This window comes from Muntiacus reevesi, chromosome 19, assembly GCF_963930625.1.
Source record: "Muntiacus reevesi chromosome 19, mMunRee1.1, whole genome shotgun sequence".
Taxonomy (NCBI): domain Eukaryota; kingdom Metazoa; phylum Chordata; class Mammalia; order Artiodactyla; family Cervidae; genus Muntiacus; species Muntiacus reevesi.
In genome coordinates this window covers 29,966,577-29,993,404 of record NC_089267.1, presented here as the reverse complement: position 1 = coordinate 29,993,404, position 26,828 = coordinate 29,966,577, and the positions used below count along the sequence as shown (strand labels likewise).

The following is a 26,828-nucleotide window of genomic DNA, read 5'->3' as shown; positions in this document are numbered from 1 at the left end:
TTCATATAAAGTCTTCCTGAAACTGGGCCTGTTACTAAAAATCAAATAATGGAAAGCTAGCAAGTCTACACCTTACGGATGAAGATAATTTGTCATGATTGCTAAATCACCAAATTGCACTGCCTCTACTCATGCTCAGCTGCATATTAATTTCCAGATTAGCAAATTACAATTAATTCTTACTATTGCTCCATCACTTTTCCTTTTCCAGTTAATAAAAGAGACTTCAATTAATTATTGTTCATCCCCGTTTTCAGAACAGATCAACTACAGCTATTACTGCATAAACAAGAAACCTGGAGTGGTTAATGTATCCACCGAGATTGTGAGGTCTTTAAAAATTATTGGCTGTAGCATAAATAGTTTATATTGACCTTCCAATTTCGACTCAAAGATTCAATGTGGTTAGTTGAATATTTACAATGATTAACAATTATCAGGTCTAAGAAAGTACCTTGAGACCTAGGCTGATTTTCAAATACCTATTCAAACAATTTCATAACTTAATAATTAAACTTTTTTTAGATATTTGAAAGGTCTGCCCCACACTAATAACATGAGCCTGGTCTTGAGATTCATCACAGGAAAATTGATTGCTGCTTCATTAAAAACCTGGGATTGTAACTCCTTGAGAAAACTATTCCACTGCTGACTTGTAAAGGCACCCTATGAATTATGTGTTCTGACTTGTTCCTAATCTAAGTTCTGTACACAGAATACATTTCAAATTGCCAAAGCTGATTTGCCACCAATTGTGTGAACACAGTGAACAAAGCTGAATCTGCAAAACACTAGTTCTGTGCATTTGAAAATCTTGAGATGAAAGGCGCTTTGAGTTTGTTGCATTCAAATAACTATAATTGCCCTTAAACAAAAATTTCCTGGTGTGTTAACCACTTAAATGGTGGGGATGCTATGGGGAAAGTCATGGTCATATTTAACCATCCAATTCCATGGATTTTGTACCAAGAATCTATCTGCCTAAAATAGAAGAGTGAGGAAGGTCGCTTAACAGACTTCCTACATACCACAAGTCGTTTTTTTAAGGGTTTTAAGCAATCCTCTTAGGATAGATTGTCTCTAAATTGCCTACACATCACCTCTGATACGTTTCTGGACTTTACACATTTGCTGTAATTGAGCTTTAAAGGCAGGACAATATGAAAATATACAAAAAATATTTTTTCAATATCTAATCCATGTGTGCGTGCGTGCTAAGTCACTTCTGCCACGTCCAACTCTTTGCGACCCTATGGACTCATAGCCTGCCAGCCTCCTCTGTCCACGGGATTCTCAGGCAAGAATATTGGAATGGGTTGCCATGTCCTTCTCCAGGGGATCTTCCCGACCGACCCAGGGGTTGAACCTGCGTCTCTTACCATGGTTGAGTAAGATAGCCAGTTTATTCCATTCGCAGGTCAATTTTCTGTCGCTGTCTTACCAGAAGCACACAGAGGCGGTCTATGGCAGGTGCAGATTCATGGAGAAAGAGGGTGGGTGATGTGCAGAAGTTAGGAGGACTGTTAGCGCCTGTGTTCAGAGACAGATTACATCTGCTTCCTCCTCCAGGGAACAAGAGACACTGAAAACCCCATTTACCTGGGCATTAACTTCAATTATGACCAGAGGAGTGGGATAAGAGGGAACAGTCTGCCTACCTTCAGGCTCTTCAAATTCCGTCTGCCTCACAATGCATGACTAAGAAACAGCAAAGCATCTTTTGCTCAGGATTGCTTTTCCCTTAAGTCCCAATGAAAAAGGCTACACACAAAGTACATTTAAATTAAGTGCTGCCACCCTGATTCTCCACTTGCAATAAACAAATGCCTTGAGCTTGGCCAAGCCACTGCGTATCTGGCATGGACTTGGTGATCTGAACTTGCTGAGAGAATTAAATGACTCAGAAGAAGCCTAGTTTCCCTCTTCCTCTGGTGGAAGGATAACCTTAGCCTCTTTTCATGGGTGTGGAATGTCCTCAGGTATAAGAACAGGTTGCCAGCTGCTGTTAATAAAGTTGCTTTGCCTGAAGCAACAAGAATGGCTTTATGGAAATGGTTCTTCTTTTTACAGTTACCCTGAGATCCTTAACTAAAAATGCCTTTCTTTCCTCCTTCTATGCTAAAATGGCCCAAATCTTGCTTTCCAGTCTTACGGGATTAAAAAATATATATTCCAAGGGGACAAAGGAGATGCAAACTCTTTTTTGGTAACTAATGTCAGGAATTAGCTGGTTTCCAGAAGAAGCAACAAACTGCTTGGGGATAAGTGAAAATACTGTACAATTATCAACAAGAGTAAATTAATCATAGAACTACCCCCCCCCCCACCCCACCCAATCCCTCACTTTAACCCTATGGAAATTTGGAACTGGCTGCCCCTCTGAGCAGCTCTGAGATTTAAGAATTTAAACAGCTTGGATGCTTCAGTCAATTCTTCTATTAGAGTGGTCCTCAAAGTGTGGTCCTAGAACCAGATGCATCAAACAGCCTCTGCATCAGCTGGGACCTGGTTGTTGCTGTTGTTCAGTCGCCAAGTCATGGCGACCCCATGGACTGCAGCATGCCATGCTTCCCTGTCCCTCACCACCTCCTGGAGTCTGCCCAAGTTCATGTCCACTGCACCAGTGATGCCATTGTAAATGATCATATCTGCCCCAAAACCTGCCCAATCAGAAACTCTGTGGGTGAGGCCCAGCAGCAAGAGTTTTAACAAGCCTTCTAAGCAATTCTTGAGGCTTCCCCGGTGGCTCAGTGGTAAAGAATCTGCCTGCAAATGCAGGAGACACAGGATATGTGGGTTTGTTTCCTGGGTCAGGAAAATCCCCTGGAGGAGGAAATGGCAACCCACTCCAGTACTCTTGCCTGGAGAATCCCATGGACAGAGGAGCCTGGTGGGCTACAGTCTATAGGACTGCCAAGAACTGGGTAAGACTGAGCATGTATGCATGCTAGGCAATTCACACATTCTCTAAATGTTGAGAATTATTGCTCTATTAGAGCTAGGTGTTTTCAAATCAATTGGCTATTTATTTCAAAAGTTAAATTGGCCACCAATGGGGAAGGAAAGGTTTCCAAAGGTAACTGAAAACAGAAATGAATCTATACTTAGGATAAAAATATTAGACTTCCAGCAGTGATTCTCAAACCTAGATTAATAATGGGAAGGCTGAAGAGGCTTAAAAAATGCCAGGATCTTACTCCAAGTCAACTGAAACAGAATGGAGGGCAGAAAGGTAGTGATGGTATTTTAAAAATGCACGTTAGTCTAAAGCACAGGGAAGGCTGAGAATCACTGATGGAACATAACCGCAGTAGTCAGACCCTTACTAGAAGCAGGACAGCCGAAGAACTAGAAAATAGGGCTATGTGGGTGTTTCTAGCAAAAATATATATACATTTTCATAGACTCATGTCATATTAAATAAGCACTAACTGGCATGTAGGACTTGGGAAAATAACATTACATTTTATTGGCTCACACTCTTCTTAAACCTCATAGGTTGAACAGTTCCTCTTTCTAGAAGAGAAAATTCACCAATAAATATAATTTGAGAGAGGTATCTGGGTTTTGACCCTACAGACTGATTCTAAAATAATTTTCAAAATAATATATGTTGGAGCATAAAGCCCCCACAATCCTACATGGACTATGGGGACATATTCTCTCCACACTTCTAGCTGGTTCTACTACTACCAGCTCCATTTCTGACCTAGAAAAATGGGACTCGAGTTTGAGAATGGATTAGAAGCACTGAATGACTTAAAAAAAGAAGATTACCATAAAAAGGCATCAAAACCAAGTCAGTTTTAGCTATGTATTATTTAATTGCTCTGTACACACACACACTATTTTATAACGAAAATTTAGAACAAGGACATAAATTAATAATTTCAATTTATATTTATTTCACAGGACAATGACTAATCTTCTTTTACATATTAATTCATTAGATTTTCACAAAAAATACCTTATGAGGTCATCAGGACAGATGTTATTATTGTGGCTATTTTAGTTTTACTTATGAGAAGAGAAACTCAATTAAGTGAATTATCCAAGGCCAACCTGATGTAAAGAACTGACTCATCTGAAAAGACCCTGATGCTGGGAAATATTGAAGGCAGGAGGAGAAGGGGACAACAGAGGATGAGATGATTGGATGGACATGAGTTTGAGTAAGCTCTGGGAGTTGGTGATGGACAGCGAAGCCTGGTGCGCTGCAGTCCATGGGGTTGCAAAGAGTCAGACACGACTGAGAGACTGAACTGAACTGAACTGAAGAGTTATACTGACAGTCTTAACAAGTAGCAACTTTAACTTTGATATTTTGATGTCTGATATTTGTAACTTCATGCATGTAAGTTTCAAACCTCAAAATATGGTTATTTTTATTTCCAGAAGAGTATAAATGGCCAAATAACAGATAAAAGAGGGAAACCCAAAAAAAATATCCAATCAGAAAAAATAAAAACATAGTTTAGCATAAATACTTGGAAAGACTAGTTTCTTTTTTACTTTTCTAGAGTTGGTAGAGCTTATTTTTGAATTGTTAACAGATCCATAAAACATATAAAAGATAAACTATAAGATGTAGCTCTAATTTTATACTTAGGCTATATAACTGCTACAAAACATGTCTAGGATAACTAAGTACTATTTTGCTTCTTATAATATTAACAAATCATTAAATAAGTTTGATCTCCTCAGGGTGGGAAATTTGTTTCTTGATATTTTTTAATATTTTTATTATGATGTTAAACTATAGAATTGTATTCTGCTTCATTTTAAAACACAAACACCTCTTTCAAATCTAAAACCAGATACTTTAAAAAATGGTTAGCAAATTAAAAAATGTAGATGTTTATATTTCAATGTCAGGTAAAAATGCAGGGAGATATATGGAAAATACTTTTTAAAATATTTAACCTGATTAGTCTGTCTTTCATAGTTTGTGTCTATTAAAACTATGATTTAATATCAAGCATTTTATACCACCAAAGTATTAAGAAACCCCAAATGGGGGTTTGTTACAATACACAAACTGCCTACTTCACAAAGGATAATGTTTCACTATTAGAAAACATTAGGCTATGTACTATTCTTAATTAAGCACCCATTTCTGTTAAAGCAAAGCAATTTGCAATTTAATTATTATAATACAAGCTAAAATGTAACTAATGACATAGTATGCGTTTGTGTTGGATAATTAGAGTAGTCAGTAAATAAAGGTTTACAAAGCAGGAAATAAAAGCAGGTGAGGGAGTTGCGGCTCCTTCATGGCCTTGCTTGGGCTTCCCTGGTAGCTCAGACAGTGAAGAGTCTGCCTGCAATGCAGGAGACCTGGGTTCAATCCCTGGTTTGGGAAGCACCCCTGGGGAAGGGAATGGCAATCCACTCCAGTATTCTTGCCTGGCAAATTCCACGGACAGAGGAGCCTGGCAGGCTACAGTCCACGGGGTCTTGGACACGACTGAGTGACTAACACATGTGGCCTTGCTTACTAACGAGAATTGGAGTAGAGATCAGTCACTTGCCAGCATGTTTCCCTGATGTGCGCAATAAAAGCACATGCTGTAGACAGACCCGATAACCTAATACAACCACCTGGTAAGTGTCTGTTCAGGGAAATCCACAAAGAGAAACAACTGATGAATCAGTATACGCTAAAACTAACTCAAAGGAAAGACAGAATAATCACTAGGAATGCCCAGCCTATATGCTCTGTGATATAAATGAGTAATGGGGACTGAGACCGGGCGGGAAAAAAAAAAAAAGGAGTAATGGGAATATTAACCATATTATTTTAAATTAAGAATACTCTTTAGAAAACTTCAAACTACTACATTTATTCTCTTTAGGCTTAAATTATAACTAGAAATATGGGAATGGCGAAACATTTGATTTTACAAACCACAGAAGTGATTTTTCTTCCTTAGGTTGGAAAAAAAAATGCACAGAGCCTCTTACTAGTAGTACTAACAAGATCAGACATCAAATTTTGACATTTTCACAGTAGCGAAATTGAGTTCTACCAAAATCTAATCTGTGACAAAGGCAATGTTTTCCTTTTACCAGAGGTGTTACATAACATAGGCATTTGCATTCTACTGTTGCACTGGAGAAGCAAGCACATTATCCTTATCAGGTACTATGTGTAAGACCCAGGTGTTCATTCAATCAAATTACTACTTACTATCAATACATAATTTCAATTAACGTACAACTTCATATAGCAACTCTTGAATTAGGAATTTATTATAGATGTAGCAGAAGAGAAAATTAAAAACTTTTTTTTTTCCTGAGCAGATTTTGGGACAGACTTTCTAATGTAGGATATGCGTAAATTATTTAGATTCTCTGTTATTCTCAGTTTGCACAAATACTGAAATCTAATTTGGTTTATTGGTGTTTGAACTCCAAATACATAAACCTCCCCAATTCAAAATACTGCTTGCTTTAAGTTCAAACTGCTAAAACCTGAATACTAGAGCAATGTGAACAGATAATACCAGTAAGTTCACATTTCTGTTAACCTATAGGTGCTGGCAAAGAGTAGCCTCCATAACTATTTTCAAAACTGAGATGGAAGAGCAGAATTATGTTACAGACAGCATATTGTGCCTCTCCCATCATAATTATTGCCAAGAGTTTCAAAGCCAGTCAACAGTGAATAAGGAGCTATTCTAAACAGCATTCTCAAACACTTTTTTTCCTCTTGAGCATCCTTCCATTGATACTCCCTAGTCTAAGAAGGTAATTAAGAAAATATAATTTTGCCAGATATATTTTCCCCCACCTCTTTTGAAACTTCACTAGTGACAGGCTTCAAAACACTAGAAAATAAACTCCAAACCTGCTGTCCCTTGCCCTCTGGCCCATACTGTGAAAATACAGAGATTCAGAGAAAACAGCAGATATGCACAGGGTGACATCAATAACACAATCCTGAAATGTAATTATTGCAGATAAATATCAAATGCTGTTTTTGTTTCCTAGAAAGAAAATCCTTCAAGACGATAAATCAAGCTGATTGGGCAAAGGGTAGGATGAATTTCAGTGGGTTGATATTACTATTAATTTTGCCAAGACTTATCATGTAAATTTGGGTAAGTCACTGCTATTTAGTAAATGAGATTGAGAGTGGATAAAATAAATAATAAAAAACTCATACAGGTTGTCAGGAAGAAGTTAAGAGTGTTCCTGTCAGTTGTAAAATGGTTACCTAATTTCCTCTAGTTCAACATGAAAACATCATAGAATACATAAATGAAATGGCACATTATTTCTGACCCAAAATAATTTTCCTGTAATACTTAAAAATCAAACAAAAGTTCTAAAGTACAATACTGTAAAATAATGTACAATACTGTAAATTTGAAATAAGGTCTGATAAAAAAAAGGTAAAGCCCCAGTTAATGAATTTTTAGGAGATATAAAGATAACAAAGGACTCAGTACTGAATAGTTTTTAGAAATACTCCTTTATGTGTTGAAAAATACCTCCACTGTACACAAAGGATAGATTTAACTAAGGAAAAAATCCTCTTGGCTGTAAAAATAAATACTAAGTTAAATATGTTTTAAAACAATCTAATTTTTTATGAGTATTTCAAGAGAGGCTAGAATTAATTAAATGATATCAGCACTTTATAATAACTGACTTCACTTTTGCAAAGATGTAGGCCCATACCTCAATTAGTTTTAAGAGTCTTTATCTAATTCCATTTTCTTCCACAAAGCAATAAGAACTACCTCGATAGCATCCTGCGCTTCCTGACAACTCAATGGGCAAAGAATCTGCCTGTAACGCAGGAGATATAGGAGATTCGAGTTCGATCCCTGGGTCAGGAAGATCTTCTGGAGAAGGAAATGGCAACCTACTCCAGTATTCTTGCCTAAGAAATCCCATGGACAGAGGAGCCTGATGGGATACAGTCCATGGGGTCACAAAGAGTCAGACACAACTGGAGCGACTTACTATGCATGCACACACTTAGAACCAGGTCTCTTCGTAAGCAATTAACCCAATGGGTTATCAAGCCCATATCATTCCTCTCAGCGGGTGGGGAAAATGCGTGTTAAATGTGCACACGGTTTTTGTACCTAGATCTCATTTCAAGTTGCAGAGAAGTTTCTAGGTCTGCATACTATCTGTACACTATCTGAATACAAAATCTGAGGATATGGAAAGTAATATAGGTGATCTACATGAGCCAAATAAAGAGCTCACAGATCTTGAATAGCAAGCTGCTCAAGCCAAGCATGTATACCCGCTTCCACCTTAAGATACTGGAACATGTGCCATGATCTCCAAGCTAACAGAGAAAGCCGGAGGAACCCAAAGCGAAGAATGAATCCTGAGATACCACGTTATACAACAGAAAGCAACTTCAACTTAACATGGCCCAGGGGTGTGAACTCTGCCCGTTTCATCACCTCAACACCTTTGCCTCTGCCCCAAACACATGCACATAACACATACAGAGACAAACATACATACACCAAATTACAGATAGGTACAGGGTGATTTCAAGTTATAGATATAACATACAGACAAAGCATGACATTTAGCTGATACATTAGCCAATTAATTTCATGATTTTCCATGATTAATTTCAGGAAGGAATGTCACTAAAATAAATAATTAAGGAAAAATGTGCGTTAATCTTGCCAAGTCGCCCTATGCATCCTCTTGGCTTTTCTAACATTAGAAAGCCATTTAACTTTTGCCTGTGAATCCATGCATCTGAGTACTCTGGCTCTACCATTTACACACGGCATGATGTTAGGCAAATAACTGTCTCTGTGACTCAAGTTCCTGATTAGTGAAGTGGAGGTAACAGCAGTACTGACCTTATTGGGTTGCTGTGAGGATTAAGTGTGGTAAAGTGTCTACACAAAACTTCCTATTTTATGACCAAACAGCTGTCATTATCATCATCATTGCAAAGAGATACATGCAACTAATTACTTATGGGGAAGAAGGAGTTAGAAAGAAGCTTAAGATAAAACTATTAACAAAATGCGCAGGCTATCATGATAATTCAAACTATTAACACTTCCTGGGAGAATATGAGAAATTCTGTTTAGCCCAGGTTTTTCTTGGGGCCACATTCCCATGAACTTGGAATGCCAGGGTTCTCCACCCACATGGGATGAGAAGGATGGACTGACCGGGGTCAGTGGAGCAGTTCCCTTCCCTCCTTAAAACTGTGGGTGAGCAGCCTCAGACGCACCCAGTCTCAGTTACACTTAGCTCGCTGCATGGCTGTTCCACATGTTTTATCTGCTGATCTACATCTTTTATTATGCTGATTGATCTACATGTTCTATCTTGGGAATGTCTCTGACCAGCAGCTTAATTGATGGAAGTGATCTAGGAACTGGCTTCTTTTGAGAGTGAAATGTTCTGATGATAAAGGGATGCTCTTGGAATTTATAGACAGTATCATTGATGCAATGTCACCATGCAACAGTGAAAACCTTGAATCATGTCTCAAGTGGATGACTCTCTTGAGGTCATTTGATCCCACGATGGGAACCCATGGAACACTGAAAACCACTAATAACTTCCAACACGAGGACATATGACAAGACTCCCAATGGTGTCAGTCACCAATACCATTCAAGTAAATATCCATCTGGTGTCTGTGTGTTAGACCACAATCTTGACTATTTCAACTTAAAACATGTTGTTGAAAATGAAGAGTTTTACCTTTTTATATTCAGCAATGCCCAAGGTATTCCAGAGGGTGTTTGAAATGCAGGTAGCAATTTTACCCCAAGTTCCACTGCTTTCTTTCGAAATATCTGAAAAGTTAAACAGTTAAGTAAGCTACTGTTCTAAGAAAAACAAAATGTGTTATTCTACTACCCCACATTGAGTACGTTTCTGCTTAACATTTAAGAAAAAATGTTTCTGAAATTAATGGAATTACCCAGGAAAGTAAGAATGGTCCAGGGACTGCTGTGCGGTCCAATAAATACCAATAAATTGGTATTTATTACCAATGTTGGTTGCACATTAGACTCATGTGAGGTGACCTGAATACTACTGATGTCTTGGTAGCACTCCTGATATTCTAATTTCTATAGTTTGGGGGCTCCCAGATCAGAACTTTTTAAAGCACCACCTTTGATGTCAAGTGATTCCCATGTGTATGCCCAGAGGAGAACCACTGTTGCTGGTTAAGTCTCGGGCTGAAAAGCAGAAGTTCTGGTCCTGGTTTCACTTATTTACTAGGACACAGAGAAGGGAGAAGTTGTAAAAAGATATATTATCTTACAAATAATCTGTAAGTCCTCTTAGCCCTCTGCAGTTTTAACTTCCCCTTATGGTTAAGTGCAGGTGATACAGAAAATACAAAGTTAAAATAGATACAAATTCTGCCCAGAATTTAGTAAAGAAGGCAATGTATGAACATAGATATCTGACACACAGATAAAATGAGAGCCTGACATAAAGTCATCTAAGAGTTCTGATGAGTTCAGCAAGGCTGCAAGGCATTTAGATGAGGATTGTATGCAGCATGTAACGGGGGGATCATAATTCTAGAGACAGGCTGAGGAGGAGAGGGAGCATTGTGAAGGCATGTGTTAAGCACTGATGCAGGCAAGTGGGGGCCTGCAGAAGAAATGCACCAGGTCAGCTTCCCTGTCCAAAGCAAGAGGGAACACTGGTAAACGAGGTCTGGCATGCACAGCATGGGCCCAAATCACAAAGGGTCATAGATATAAGGCTAAGAATTTTATTCCATTAAAATAAAAAAATATTGAAAGTTTTGAGCAGCCAGTTCACTCGATCAGAACTGTGCTTTAGGAAGATTAATCAAATGACATCCAGTCACAGTTTCAGGTCCAAAGAAAAGCGCCGAGTTAATTTATTCACTGAAGGAAGGACCGCTACAGCGTTTTCTGCTCGAGCTGCGGCAGCTAGCAGATGCCCCGTCCCTTCTCCTTGCCACGCTGTGTGTGGTGGGCTGGGAACTTACTGTTTCCTCTGTCTCTTCCTCAACCAAGAGGGATGTGAGAAAAGCTGGGGGGACCCTGAGAAGCACGGAGCATGAGCAAAGTCCTCTTCCTGCCTGGGAAGGGGTTCGTTAAAGCCATGGTCAAAGAAGCCTTATGTGGCTTCTCCAGAGGCAAGGATTCCAGTCCTTGGAACTCCTGCTGCAAGACCTAAGCCCCCCACAGAGAAGTCTAGGCAGTGGGGCTTACGGACCGAGAAGAATCCAGTGATATCAATGTTGATGCTGCTTCTGAAACCCTACTCTTTTGGAAACTAACTCCTACTCTGTAATGAAAGTTGAGAAAATAATGAGTTTTAATGTAAGAATTTGGCTGGCAGTCAATTTAGATAAACTAGCATTCCTGGAATACAAATGAGGACAAGACATTTGTAGTATATAAGGCGCTAAAAAAAATAGAGATATCATTTTTCCCATAAAATATTATTATAACTCTTCGAAGTGGACAATTTCCTGTTTCAACAGCTGACAGTGAATCAAAGAAGAAAAAGAAAATAAGCCAAAGGTATATTCTTCCTTTCCAGTCTCTTAGTCTAAAGAATTCAAAGTTCTCTTCTGCTGTAAGGAATTATCCAATCACTGCCCAGCCATCTGCCGACTTTCGAGTTTCCACCCAACTTTTAAAACTGTTAATTAATTAACTCCTTTTAAGAAACTTACATAAGACTGGAAGTCAGACTTGTAATTAAAACACCATCATGGATATTATAGCCATATGGCTTGGGAGTTAAGGGCTCGGGCTTTGAAAACACAATGCCTGCATTGGAATCTCAGTCCTACTTCTTCAAATTGGGTAATCTTGGGCAAACTGCTCAATCTACCTATGCCTAAACTTCCTCATCTACAAAATGGGGCTAACCATGTCCGAGGCCAACTTCCCTAGCTCCATCACTGACACTACTGTTCAGCCGGTCCCTGGGACATGAGAGAGCACACATTCTGATTTTCATCACCCTTCGGTTGTTAAACATCAACATCAAAGTTCCCAGAAACATCTCATTTACGGCTCATTCCCTTCCCATGATGTGAACATAGTTCATATTTTCATCACCAGGCACAATGAAGGGGCATGGCAGCAAAAAGGTCTCCCTACCTAGGCTCCCATTCTCCAGAATCCCCTTTCCTATCGCCATTAGCCTGTTTTATTTTAACATGTTTTTCTTTATACCATGTGATTTTCTTATTCAAGAAACCATCATGATTCCCTCTGCTGTGTAAAATGTCAAGTCAAAAACTAACGTACTGGCTAATCTACTGACCTCTATGACTCCGACCATCTATTATCTTCTGTTTTTACAAAGGCCATCCTGGCTCCAGCTTGAGTCTTCAGGGTCTCAAGGACTCATTCAAGTTCAGTCTACCTTAGTATCTTTAAAAAAAAAAATTTTTTTTTCCCTTCAGATCTAGTGAGATATAATTGACATACAACGTTGTGGAAGTTTAAGATGTAACACATGATTATTTGATACATGTAGATATTGTGAAACGATTACCACAGTGAGGTCAGTTACCACTCTCATCCTCTTGCGGAACTATCTTCTGTATGAGTGTATCATGCCAGCTTAATGTATTTATTTACACGGTTTTCTCATCCTAAAACACGCAGTGCTGCCTCCAGTTGGCTAATCCAAACTCACCCATTCTCCAGGCTAAGATATTTATTAACACCCTCAGTGAACTTCTGCTTGAAAATTGGCATCACCCAGTGCAGCATTTGGAGAAGGCAGTGGCGACCCACTCCAGTATTCTTGCCTGGAGAATCCCAGGGACGGGGGAGCCTGGTGGGCTGCCGTCTATGGGGTCACACAGAGTCGGACACGACTGAAATGAGTCAGCAGCAACAGTGCAGCATCTGATTACAGAAGGCAAGATCCAGATCTCTGTTTTCCTGTGTTACTCTCTTATATCCTTGAGTAACTTTCTTCTTCAAAAGTAGAGGAAAAAGAATCTGTTTCTCCTTCACTGTCTATTATACATATCCAACCCAAATTTGGTCACTTTGCATTAAATTTATTGATGTCACCACAGTATTCCTATGAGTAGTAGGTGGGAAGACATTTATAATCTTAGTTAACATATAGGAAGGAAACAGCAACCTTTCCCATCCTGAGGTTTTTGCCTTTGCTATTTTCTCTGGCAGCAATGCCCATTTCCTAGCTCTCTGCATAGCTGTTTCATCCTTAACTTCAGGAATCTGCTTGAAAGTCCCCTTTTAAGAGAGGTCTTTTTTAGCAACCCCACATAAAGCTGGCCATTCTCATCATTTATCATACCACCTTATTTCCATCCCACTATCACACCCTAATCATCTTATTTGCTTGCTGGTTGGCTGACAGCCCCACTAGATGTAAACTTCACGAGGGCAGGACTTTTCTCTTGTTCCTCCTTGCTGGATGTACACACCTAGTATCCAGCAAAGTGGCTTGTCCTCAATAAATGTCCATTTAACAAATGAAAGAATCAATCACATATTAAACATATCTGGAGCACTCTAATGAGAAACCACTAATGTCCTAGTGTCTGCAAAGTGTCTGTCCTATTCCATGAATTTCTATCGTCTTCAATGTCTGCAAGTAATTATATCAAGTACTCCGCAGTCTCTATGCTGGGCACAGTTACAAAACAGTTTTCGGATGAAAACATTAATTAACCTATTGATACTTTAAGTGAAATCATATGTGGGCCTAAATTAATTCCAATTCTTAACGTTTATTTGTTACCTCCTCTTGAGACATGAAGAGAGGTTAGTTACTTGGAGGAGGAATCCAGATTCTCAAAGAGAACATCTTTCTACCCAAAATGGTGAGTAATAAAATTCCAATTTAGCTTACGAAGTTAATACTGTTAAAAGAACGAAGGAGCAATGTCACAGAGCATCTTAAAGGGCAGTTAAGTTTTAACTAGCACATCTTAGTTAACGGGCCCACGAGTGAAAGGCTGTAGAAAGCACACCAAATGGCACTCCAGTGCCTCTTCCCACGGGGCAGGCATGGTGGGGGGCACACTGGACCCAGGCCAGCACCAGGTCCCAGGACGGGTTTCACTGTGGTTCACCAGGAGGCCTGGGCCTGCCTCTTAACCATTTTGCTCTCAGTTTCCCAAAATGGGAGAGCGGGGTTGGTAACTTCTAGTTCTGACTTATTCCTGAAAAAACTAACATCAGAAGTCACAAAGCTAGTATTAAAATGAGACTGGTAAAAAAAGCAAAACTATCATAATTTTTTAATAAAGATAGAAAATATTAATGTGCCACCCAATTCTTAGTCAATCTTGGTTTGTTGGTACTTACATTAGGTAGGGTGGATTTTATAAAGTTAAGAGGGAAAGATGAAAAATGACAGGTAATAAAATGTAATCTGTGCTGATAATAGAAGACATACTCTTTTTAAAAAAAATGACCATTAAAACTAAATATGGCCTTGAGTAACTTGCAGCAATCAGCTTGAAACGGGCAGATATCTAATGACACAAAAGGAATCTTCAAAAAGATTCTGCATTATAGAGACTCTGATTACATTCACATCAAAAAAATCAAAACTAATAAAATTTACTAGAAGGTGGTAAAATATTATGAAATAGCTTCTGAAATAATCTTTCAAGCATGTAACTAACAAATAGATTTAAATAAAAACATTTATAGTCTAAACTTAAGACTTTCAAAATAACTACATCCAAATTGTATATTTTCATTATACTTAAATAACATCATCACAGTCTTATTGCTGTTTTTGATCAAAAGTTTAGAAAACTTCAGATTTTAGAATCTATTAAATAAAAACATTTATCTTTTTACTTGACTCTTACAGATAGGATTAGACAGGCTGTAAACAAGATGTATGGCTTTCTTTGCCTTTCCAGTTTGCAGATCCCTGAAGAACTGCACAAGAATATTTACACATCAGAGCAAAGAATAAGGAAAGAAGAAATGAATAACAACAGACGGCTCCAGAAAGAACCAGTTTCAGTTCAGACATCTTCGGTTTGAAATGTACAATTAATATAAAAGCCTTTCTTTAAACGCTCCTGCTGAAAACTTCACTGTTAAAAGATCAAACACTAATTCCCCATTAGGACAAGCAGAGTTTACCTATTACTCATTTTTGCTACATAAAGCTTTCAGGACAAGATGCTGTCGATCTCATAAATATCTTTGGCTTAAAATAACTGAAATAACCCACATATCATTAGCTGAGTTGATTAACACATATAATATGGGCCAAATTTAATCACTCAACCAATAAGCTACTGTGTTGAGCTACTCTGGCTTTTCAATTTAGAGTGGAACATGGGAAGGCTTAAATATTTGAATAAAGATATAAAAATAGTTAATCCAGGAGAAATTTAGAGCTAGAAGGGACATCAAAGGTCATCTAGTTACATAACCTTGGTTTACAGATGAGGAAACTGAGGTTCAGAGAGGCCCCATTTCCCTAATTAAATGCTTCGAAGTGGGATGGTTTGGTAAGAACTACAGCCAAGCGAATGCCACTTTTATGCCATCCCAAATACATGTAATTCTTTTGATCAGGGGGGATCACCCCTGTGAGTCCCTTACATGTAAGTGTGTACACATCTTTCATTGCCTCCTTCTAATGTTTGCATTCTCTCTACAATTAAGCAAAATACTGAACTGAAGCTTTTCTAAATTAAATGAATTATTTGCTGTATTTGTCAAACTGCACTTTGAACTTCATTTTTTAAATTTATAAATTTAATTAGATTAAAATTGTTATCAACTGTTTTGTCTTTCTTCCCTGTGATTCAGTACAATTCAATTTTTAGCCTCTAGGCCATTAGATGAAGAAAGTATTCTTCACTTCTTCACTTTTCTGAAAAATTAAAGCACTAACATCTTCCCAACTTGTTTACTGAAAATAACAAAGATATGCATACTAACCTACCAGTAATCACAGGTTATAACAAAGAAGAACCACTATAACAGGTTATAATTACAGGTTAAAACAAAGAAGAATAGCTCTATCTTAGACTTGAGTTTCTAATGTACGAAAGCACAAAGTTTGAGTGAAAAGAAAAATTTTCTGATAAATTAAAAAAAATCTAGCCATAGAATGCTCTTACTGAACAGGCATTTTAGACTTGAAAGTGAAAGTCGCTTAGTCATGTCCGACTCTCTGCGACTGTATAGTCCATGGAATTCTGCAGACCAGAATACTGGAGTGGGTAGCTGATCCCCTCTCCAGGGGATCTTCCCAACCCAGGGATAGAACGCAGGCCTCCCACATTGCAGGTGGATTCTTTACCAGCTGAGCCAGCTTTTAGAAGATCATTATTCTTATAACATAATTAACAGCCAGTGAAACTTTTTAAAGTTTGCTTTTACACTATCTCCTTGTCAAAATGAAATACATGTTGATAAATCAATTAATAAAATTGCATCCTGATAAGTGATTTTTTTCCGAAGGTTCAATCTCATTCTCTAGCATGGAAGATTTTACAAAATAGAGAGAGCAAGATGAAAAATGGGGAGAAATATTGAGAAGAACTTCAGGCTATTGTTCAAGGTAGACATCACTAGCATCCATGGTGGCAGAAACCAATGCCACCTACTTATAGAAGTGGTCCTGTATTTTTCTTGAGCATGAGCACAGTCAAGGTGGTCTGGTAGCAGACATACTGAACAGGGCCTGAGTTCTAGCTCAGGGCCTACTACTTACCTGTTCTGTCACAGTAAAGATGCGTTATTTCAGTTCTCTAGTTTTTTTTTTTTTTTTTTTTTTCTTCTTGTGAAATGTGGGCACTAGATAAGACACTTTTTAAGGTACTTTTCTGCTCCACAGGAAGCGGGTTTAAGACTTAAGAAGAACTTACTACATGCTTCTCAGTGTGGTAAGGGCGATAAGGGAGATACACCAGAAAAAATAAGATCCCTGACTTCAAGAAGCTTATATCCAGAAAGGCAAGTCGGTTATATAAAACTAGAGAAACGTAAAATATACACCAGAAAACAACCGTATGAACCAACACAGAAGTAGAGCATAAACTCAGTGATGTAGGCTCTAACTAGGGGAATAAAAAAGAGAGGTTGAGTTAGGTCATAGGGGAGAGTAAGACTGAGACGGCGCTTCTGCGGGTGCAGGTGTGTATTCATTTGGGGGTTGGTATGTACATGCTGGTGCACACTCTGGGTGAATGTCGTGGAGGATGGGAGATACAGCAGAAGGGGAGAGGAAGGCGCCTGACGAGAGACGAAGATTAACAGGGTCTAGGAAATGATAAGACAGACACAGATGAAAGAAGGCAGGCTAACGACCTTAACTGTCTGGGACAGAAGTTAAAGGGTTGGTTAAGAGAGCACATCAATTGGGTCAACAAAGTCCCAATACTTCTGATCTTGGTTCCTCCCATTTACAAGTGGGAGGACTTCTCAGTCATCAGGGTTCTGAGACGGGGCAGGGGGAAAGGCGGTGGTTCTCACTGGGAACTTTTCTTAGTTGTAAGGGCAAAGATACATAAACGACAACATCAAGAAACAGTACATTGTCTGTCTGAAGGGAAGACCTTGAGAAGTAAGTAGGGTCCTTTTAAAATAATGTTTTCTCAAGAAGAAAGTACACATGTGTTGTAGAGATAAATGCGGCAGGGATTGGAAAAGAGGAAATAGTGTGATAATCAAAAAGTATATGTTCCCTTCTAACACACATTCAGTATGAAAGTTAAAAATGCACAGTAAAGGAGAAGAAAATCAATGGCTAGATAGTTCTCACACTTAGAATTATTGTGAAGTGTACAACAGATTCTGTTATCTAGATGTTCTAACTCCTAAAGCACTGGCCCAGGAACTGTTATAAATAACAGTATAACAGTCCGAGCCATTACACAGGGCTTAAAGATAGATTTCTGAGCTGATCTTTCCAACTCAATTTAAGTTTTAAAAATGAGCAAGTTGCCAACATAATGTTTTGAAAATACACAATTTATTGTGTACTTAATGTTATTTAATATTAGGTAAGCACGTCGAATAGTTCCTGAACTATTTTGCATCAAGAAGAAAAATTTTTTTAAAGAAAACATAAAGAGACAGGAAATTATGAAAACATGAACCCTATCTGGTTATTTCTAAAAGAATTTGTGTGAACAATCACAAAAAGGTTGTTAACATGTGATATCATAGTGTTAAAATAGGAACTGTTTGGTTTACTATTATGTTTATAGGTAAACCTCACAAATCACTTGAAATACACAAAATCCAGGCTGTTCCAAAGAAAGATAAGAGAAAGAAAATGAGAGCCTCATCCAAGTAAATACATTGTGATTTTTTGGCATTTTTGAGTTATGAGGCATTCTCTGCTAGTGAATTTTTCCAGATACTGAAACTTACTTCTAAAGAGCACTGAAATATTTATAGTTTAACCTTTTTGTCTCAGTTTTATAAACATGTTTATCTGCTCTTTTGATTTAGTGCAATTACACAAATCCTGTCTTGATGACTCAGTTTCAGCATCACATGAGTTGGGGCTAGAAGATCTAATTCTTGGTCATCAGCTGACTGAGCTGTATGATCTTCAGCAGTAGTCCCTAACCTTTTTGGCACCAGGGACTGGTTTCATGGAAGAAAATTTTTCCACAGACTGGGTGAGGGGAGAGGAGAAGGATGATTTCAGGATAATTCAAGCTACATTACGTTTATCATGCACTTTATTTCTATTATTATTACATCAGCTCCACTTCAAATCATCAGGCATTAGATCCCAGAGGTTGGGACCCCTGATCTCAAGAACTCACTTAACCCCCTCTTTGCCTTAGTTTCTAAGTATGTGAATAAGGATCATTCTTGCAAATCACAAGATGATTAAATGTGATTAAATGCATAAGTGCTTTTTAAAGGGCATAATAGTTACCATTATCATTGTTCTTCGCTATAAGACACTGGTTCCTTCAGAAAAATGGAAGCATATTAGACTTCTTGTCCACACACTAAATGGTTCAAAAAACTGCGGAGCTTTTATGTCTGCTTCCTATAACCCTACTGTTTAGACATCCATTAATTACAATGAAGACTTCTCACTACAACAGACTACAACAGTAACTGTTGTAGGGTGTCTGGTTTCCCCTAAGTTGCAAACTAATTTTTGTAAACAGTTGTCTATACCAGGGCTTACAGATAAGTCAAACGTCTCTTTTTATGGTGTGGGGTATAAATTTCAGGAAACATGCCCTCTTCTTTGTCAGATGACTACATTTGAACTACTAACTCTACAGGTATGAAAAAGCAATTAATTAGTATATTATTTAGGAGTAACAGTTTGCAAGTTTACAAAGTAAACTAAACACCCATATCTACATAGATTTTGTTTTGCTTTTGTTTAAAAAAAATGCAAAATGGAAGCCACTCCTTTTTCGTTTTATCTAAGCAAATGTAAACCTATCTGGTTGTGCATCTACTCCCATTAATCTGGTGTTTTTTGACTTCTGCATGACCCGCCTTTATTTATTATACATGGATACCTCCACAGTACCTATGGGCACAGAGTTCATAATTCCATGTCAGTTGATCGATGAACATTTTAAGTTATCAAAAGGTACAAAATTTGGAAGCAGTGCTATTTTTATCTTATGCTTGTGTCCCCCAAAGCAAGGTGATTAATCTTTTAACCTCGGTTTCCTTGTCTACAAAATAGAGAAATATACAATTGCATTCTAGAACTCAAAAGAACTTCTTTTTCCTATTCTTTCTCCCATGCCAAAATTAAAAATTTTAATTTTCTTATCATGCAATAAAAATATTCTCATTATTGAAACATTATAAAATTAGACAAATAAACAAAAAAATAGAGCCCCATTAATCCTATCTGCAAAGAGTTGGACATGACTTAGTGACTGAACAATCACATTCCTATCCACCCAAACACAATTACCATTAACATCTTAACTATCTCTCTTCTAAATGGAATTGACTGCATTTCTTTTGAGAAATGGCATCTTTCCATATATACTATTTCGTAATGTTTTAAATTCATCCCCAGCAACTTAATCAACATTAAATACATCATTCAACATCAGAGGTCAGCAAACATTTTCTGTAGAGGGTCAGATAGTATTTCAGGCTTTGCCAGGCACATCTCATGTCTTGATTTTTTAAAATAATCTTTCAAAATGTAAAACCATTCTTAACTCTGGTAGTACAAAACAAGTCTCAGACTGAATTTGTGCTGTAGGTTGTTGACTTTTGTTTTATATCAATGGATAGATTTCTGTATACAGGTGTATGGATATGTCAGAACCCAGATACAAGTCCCCTATCATTTGACACTTAGGTTTCCACTGTCTAGATGTTGCAAACAGTAGTGAATAACATCCCTGTACATACTTATCTGTATGCATGATTATTTCCTCAGGTTAAATATTTGAACATGGAATTTCTGGTCAGAGGGCATTTGCACCTCCATTTACTCATTAACTTTAGTTGTAGGGTCAAAGCAGCCATAGACAAAATGTAAATGAATGAGCATGTCTACAGTTTGCCAATCCCTGGATTATACTAACTTGATTGAAAGCATCAAGCATTACATATTTTTCATTTAAATGAAGAGATTTTAAAATATATTCATATATCCTACTTCAGGACAACACTACTGTGTTTTTAATAGATCAGTGTTATATTTTTACAGTACCATAAATAATTCAATGAAACATCTTGATTAACAATAATCAGACCAGAATACAAAATGTCATATAACTCAATACTTTTCTTATTAGAAGAGTCTTGAATGTATCAATAGAAATAATTTGGGAGGCATTTCCTCTTTAAAATATGAGCATAAATAATAACACTACAAAACATTATTCATCTTGTCAATTGTGGTCACTCTTGTACTATGTGACTGTTTTTAAAAATGATTACACACATAGACACACACACACAGATACACACTTCAACAGAGTTTAAACTTTCTAAATTATGAGCATTCAAAAAGGAACCTGTACTATAATTTTGACCTTTTAGAGATGTCAAGTCATTTATTCAACAAATATTTATTAAACGCCTATGAACTACATGTCAAGTTTCACAAGGTACTTGGAATACAAAACTAAACAAGAAAGCAGTGGTCAATGACTCGAACATTTGTTTTTGAAGAGTGACAGTTGAAAAATATTCAGAGTAGTATTTTATGATATACAGGGAAGGCTAAACTAATAACTTCTATTTCTTCTCCAAAAAGAAAATGAAGACGTATTTTTAAAGGTATTAATGGTAGAAGCTGTGCTTCAAGAATGTGAAGCAGAGCAGAAGGTGATGGTCCTGCCTCAGCATGTCTTCCATGTATTTAGAGGAAAAACTTTAGCCGAAGAATAAGTTTTACCAGAGAATTATGAAAATGCAGAAAGAAAGGAAAACTGTCAAAGGAGGCCAAATAATAAGTTTAGTCATTAAGCATAGTCAAGGACTTTTAGTATCTTCACAAGAGGCTAATAATATTCCGAGCCATATCCTGTGAGTTGTTTTGTAAAGATACTGAAACCCCCAACAGGTGGAAGAGGTTAACTACATGATATCCAGACTGTGGCCATGACAGAAGATGCCACCATTGCAAGCACTGGCCTCAAAGATAAGGAACAAACTGACACTGGAAGTGAAGATTAATTATACTAAAACAATCAAGATGACACTGGTCAAACCAGCATCTGCATGATCAATTTTTCAAGATCAGTGTTAGAGCTGACTGTACTGTTTCTACATGTAGCCCCCTCCCCCTCCATCTATAAGAGCTCTTGCCCATGATTTTTTGTTTTGTTGGTGGTGGGTTGAGGCAAGGCAGTTGGCTTTTGGGTAGGAGTCTGCCCTTCTCCCCAGTTGCTGGCATCCAAAATAAACTTTCCTTTCCAAATAAAAAAGAAAACGAAGACAAGTACAATACTGTTGTATTATTTCACAAAGTAATCAGACAAAACCTCGCCATTAGTCTGATCATGCAAAACTGGCAAAGGTATCAGATATATGGAAAAACTACTGTACAAAACTGTAGAGAAAGCTACCATTTAGTTGTTTTTGAAGATCTCAAATTCACCTTTAGACTAAACTGAACACATACATTTGTGTGTGTGTGTGTGTGACTAGTCAACAACTTGAAGGTTATCATTTAGATGGGAATCACCTACAGGGGTTAAGAACTGGCCTATTAGATCTGTAAAAAGAAGTAGCTTCAACAGAAAACACTGAAATAGTCTTTTATAGAGACTCATGGACAGGGAAAGACTATATATTATCTATATGTGGAATGTTACAAAGCTGAACTCATAGAAACAGAGGAAGGGGTCAGGTGGGATGATGGAAAAGTGGGAAAATGTTGATCAAAGTGCATATAGGATGAGTAAGTTCTGTAGGCCTAGTGTACGGTAAGGTGATTATGGTTAACAACACAATATTATTAATATACACTTGAAACTTGCTGAGACAGTAGATCGTAAAATATTCTCGCCACAAAAAAGAAATGATAATTATGGAGTTAGGTGATGGAATGTAGGTGTTGGAATGTAGGTGTTGACTAACCCTACTGTAGTAATCATTTTGCAATATATAAATGATATATATATATATATATATATATATATAAATGACAATTATGGAGTGTAGGTGATGGAATGTAGGTGTTAACTAACCCTACTGTAGTAATCATTTTGCAATATATAAATGATATAAATATATAAATGATAATTATGGAATGTAGGTGATGGAATGTAGGTGTTAACTAACCCCACTGTAGTAATCATTTTGCAATATATAAATGATCAAATCAACACTTTGTACATCTTAAATTTACACCATGTTATATGTCAGTTATATCTCAAAGAAGCTGGAAAACAAGTGAGACTCAAAGTCCTGAGAAAGCAGAGTGGAGAAAACACGGCAGTCAAAAGATAAGGCGGAATAAAGCAGTCCAGCTGAAGGGCTGTGCAGCAGACCCACAGAATCAAGATGCAAAGGAAATGGAGTCAAGTTCGTCTACCATTAAACAAAGGGAGCACAAGAGTCAGACATGACGTAGTGACTGAACAACAACGATGCAGCGGGTTGAAACTTGACGTGAGAATTGTAGTAGTTCAGTTGCTAAGTCGTGTCCAACTCCTCCAACCCCACGGACTGTAGCCCACCAGGCTCCTCTGTCCATGGGATTCTCCAGGCAAGAATACTGGAGTGGACTGCCATTTCCTTCTCCAGGGGATCTTCCTGACCCAGGGGTCGAGCCCAGGTCTCCTGCGTCGTAGGCAGATTCTTTACCAACTGAGCTATGAGAACAACCGGACACGAGAATGGATACATGTGTGTGTGGCCAAGTTCCTTCACTGCTCACCTGAAGTTATCACAACATGGGCTACACCCCAACACAAGATAAAAAGTTCAAAAGAAAAACCAACCAAACAAAAAAACTTGACATCAGTGTCGAAAATTTCATCCATAACAAAACAGAGGAAGAGTGGGACATTCTTAAGTCACTTACAAGGCAGTACTGTTGAAGACAAAAGACTGAGAATCCTAGGAAAAAACAAATGTCTCTTTTAAAGGGTTAGAAAACAGAAACTATGTTTTATAGATAGACAAAAAAAAAAAAAATTCTGGCCAGGTCCAACACAGATCTTAGACTTTGAGGAAATAAGATTTCAAAAGGCTCTTAAAAAAATCTTCATTATAAATTAATGATAGAAATTAGTGTCACATATTCCATGGGGATTATGACAGGATTCTTCCGTTTGCTTTATTCAACTGGAGTTGCCCTTAATATAAATGAAAACCCAAACAGCTTATGCTTCCTTTGATAGGACATTTGTTAGATTTCAGGGAAAAAAGCTTTATTATAATTCCTAGGAAAGAAAATGTTTCTCTCAATTCTTTATCTAGCAAATTAGGACATGGTTTCCTTACCAATGGTGAAGACCAATCCTGGATGTCTATTTTCTTAGCTGACTTTTTAAAAAAAGAGGAATCCTGTTAATTGCAAGTGGTCAAAGGTTCTCAAAACCAGTAGCATTAGCATTACCTGGGAAAGGCACGTTAGTAGCCCCGGACTGAGATCTACAGAATCAGAAACTCTGATAGTGGGGCCCACAAATCTGCATTTTAATAAGGCTTCCTGGGAAATCTGATACACAGCTCAGTTTAGGAAGCACTGAACTAGGTGAACTCAGGTAATTCAATAAGAATGAGAAATAAATTGATTGGAAAGAATAATAAAAATATTTATTGCCATGGGTATTATGTACACTGTTTCTGTAGTGAACCAAGCAAAAAAATCTTTAATAATCTTCAAGTTTAGCAAATAGAATAGGTATTAAGTCATGTGATGCTGAATCTGCAGTTTAACAGCCAACTCTCCATTTGCTGCTTGCCTGATATTTAAGAGCAAACGGGACAGCCAATTCCTAAATGAATAGCAGTCATTGCGGCATAATTTCAGTCTTATGTGCTTGCCACTGTGGTTTAGGAGCTTATTTTACTGTTAAGTCATGTCTCTAAGTCACTTAATAGCATTAGAATGGAAAGATATGGTCAAATTTATGAGGCCAAAAATGAACCTCCTGTGAGTACTTTACACCACATTGAGAATCTAATTATTGGTTAACAACACAGCATTTATTAGTTTTCTCTCTCTTCATACAGACTCTGAGGCAAATCAGCATACAATAGTATTATTTTAAAGAGCCCTTTATATGTAAAATAGCTCTTGTATCTGTTTTTGGTAGTTCATAGGTTTAAAAAAAATACCTGTTTTAGGGTAAGACTGGTCATACAAGGTCAAACACATTAGAAAACAATAAAACAATTATTTTTCAACTGTGAGAGCTATGCCTATACCATAGATTTGAAATCATATAGCTGAAAAATATTTGTAAAATGAGGCACAGTATATTAATAATGGGAAGAAGATTTACGTTCAGCTTTCTTAAGATATATTTTGGGCTTTTTTTCATTAAAGTTCTTAATAAGGAAATCAACAAGAAAGAAATGGAAACTAGAGAAACATATGTAAATATTTCTTGATGTCTGTATTCCTTAGAAAACTTGGAAAAATTAAATATATAAATATTTTAAAGTTTCCTAAGGCCTTTCCAAAGGCTAGGCTTTATTTATCAATGATTGGTTAGAATGTAGAATTGGGGTGAAGGGATCAAGCATGTTCGTTTTGTGCTGGTTGAATAATTTCTTACATTAAAAAAAAATCACAATGAACATTTTTCACTAAAAAATACAAATACAGTTAAGTAAAATAATCACACAGCTAATTATGGTCATGGACCACATGCATCTCAGTAGACTGCAAGTCAAGTGTTTTAAGGCCACTTCTTATTCCCATGAGTTGTTTTATTTCCTCCCCTCTTTTTTTTTTTGCCTTCTCCCTCCTTTCCTAAACATCTTCATTTTTTATAGCTCTAGAAATAATATATACTTACACGGTGAATCGATAACATTTCATGATAAAAAGAACATAGATTTCACCCCAACTTACCTCTAACATGCTAACTGTAAGCAAATATGCAGACATAAACTATAAAATCTGAACAACATGCTTTGTTTATATTTCTGTCCTATAAGAAGTAGTTTAAGTAGGATGAGAACATCTGAGAAAACACATTTAGTAAGAATTCTCAAGTTCAGGGATGCTAGGAATGAGAAAGTTTAAGTAGGCTTTCAACCATATAATTTCCCAAAGACTGAACTGCATAAATAATTTTGGCCAAGTAATAAACAGCTGATGCTTATGTAGAATTCACCATACTCCAGGGACTCTTCTGAATGTCTGCATTTACTAAGTTGCTCTATCCTTCTACAAGGCTTCTGAGGTGGGAAAGGTTATCATCCCTGATTATGTTCACACAATGCCAGCAAGAAGCAGAGCAAGGATTGGAATGCCACAATCTGGTCCCAGAGTTTATGGTCTTGACCACTACTCCACACTGCTGAAACAAAGTGTTGTTAACAACTCTGAACAAAATGTAACATATGTTGTAAACTGAGAAATGAATTAATGAAAGAATTGTTCAGTGTTCTCTATATATGTTATATCATAGTGAAAGCCATCAGTCGTGTCTATTTGCGACCCCATGGACTCCATGGAACTCTCCAGGCCAGAATGCCGGAGTGGGTAGCCCTTCCCTTTCCCAAGGGATCTTCCCAACCCAGAGATCAAATCCAGGTCTCCAGCATTGTAGGTTGATTCTTTACAGCTGAGCCACAAGGGAAGCCCAAGAATACTGGAGTGGGTAACCTATCCCTTCTCCAACGAATCTTCCCAATCTAGGGATCAAACTGGGGTCTCCTGCATTGCAGGCGAATTCTTTACCAACTGAGCTATTAAGGAAGCCCTTATATCATAGCAGATCCTACTAAGTATATAGCATGTTTATGACTAGAAAATTTACTACCAAACCTAAAAGTGGTAAATGAAAAACTGTTTCAAGTTATTTGGACAATCTGTTTCATAAAGTAAAAAGATGAATGCTGTAAGACAAAGTATCGTTTCTACCAGCACTTTAAGACAAGTATTATAGAATATTTGTTGTTGTTATTTAGTAACCAAGTCATGTCTGACTCTTTGCAACCCTATAGACTGTAGCCCACCAGGCTCCTCTGTCCATGGGATTCTCCAGGCAAGAATACTGGAGTCTGTTGCCATTTCTTTCTCCAGGGGGCTCTTTCCAACCCAGGGATTGAAGCCTTCTCCTGCATTGGCAGGAGGGTTCTTTAACACTGAGCCACCAGGGAAGCCCGTGTAGAACATTTATACATACTTGACACTTAAATTATGCTTGTTTTATATGTGAAATATGATCTCTAATGTATACACGTCGA

At 37.5% G+C, this 26,828-nt stretch overlaps 1 protein-coding gene across 2 annotated transcripts in view; it reads right to left on the bottom strand.

Moving 5' to 3' along the window:
• The window catches only part of MAN1A1 (mannosidase alpha class 1A member 1), a 168,789-nt gene that overhangs the window by 64,004 nt on the left and 77,957 nt on the right, over positions 1-26,828 (bottom strand). For both annotated transcript variants that reach the window (XM_065911831.1, XM_065911830.1), the window contains exon 6: positions 9,712-9,806. In XM_065911831.1, the coding sequence (XP_065767903.1) occupies positions 9,712-9,806 (95 nt within the window). The remainder of the gene's footprint in view (positions 1-9,711; positions 9,807-26,828) is intronic.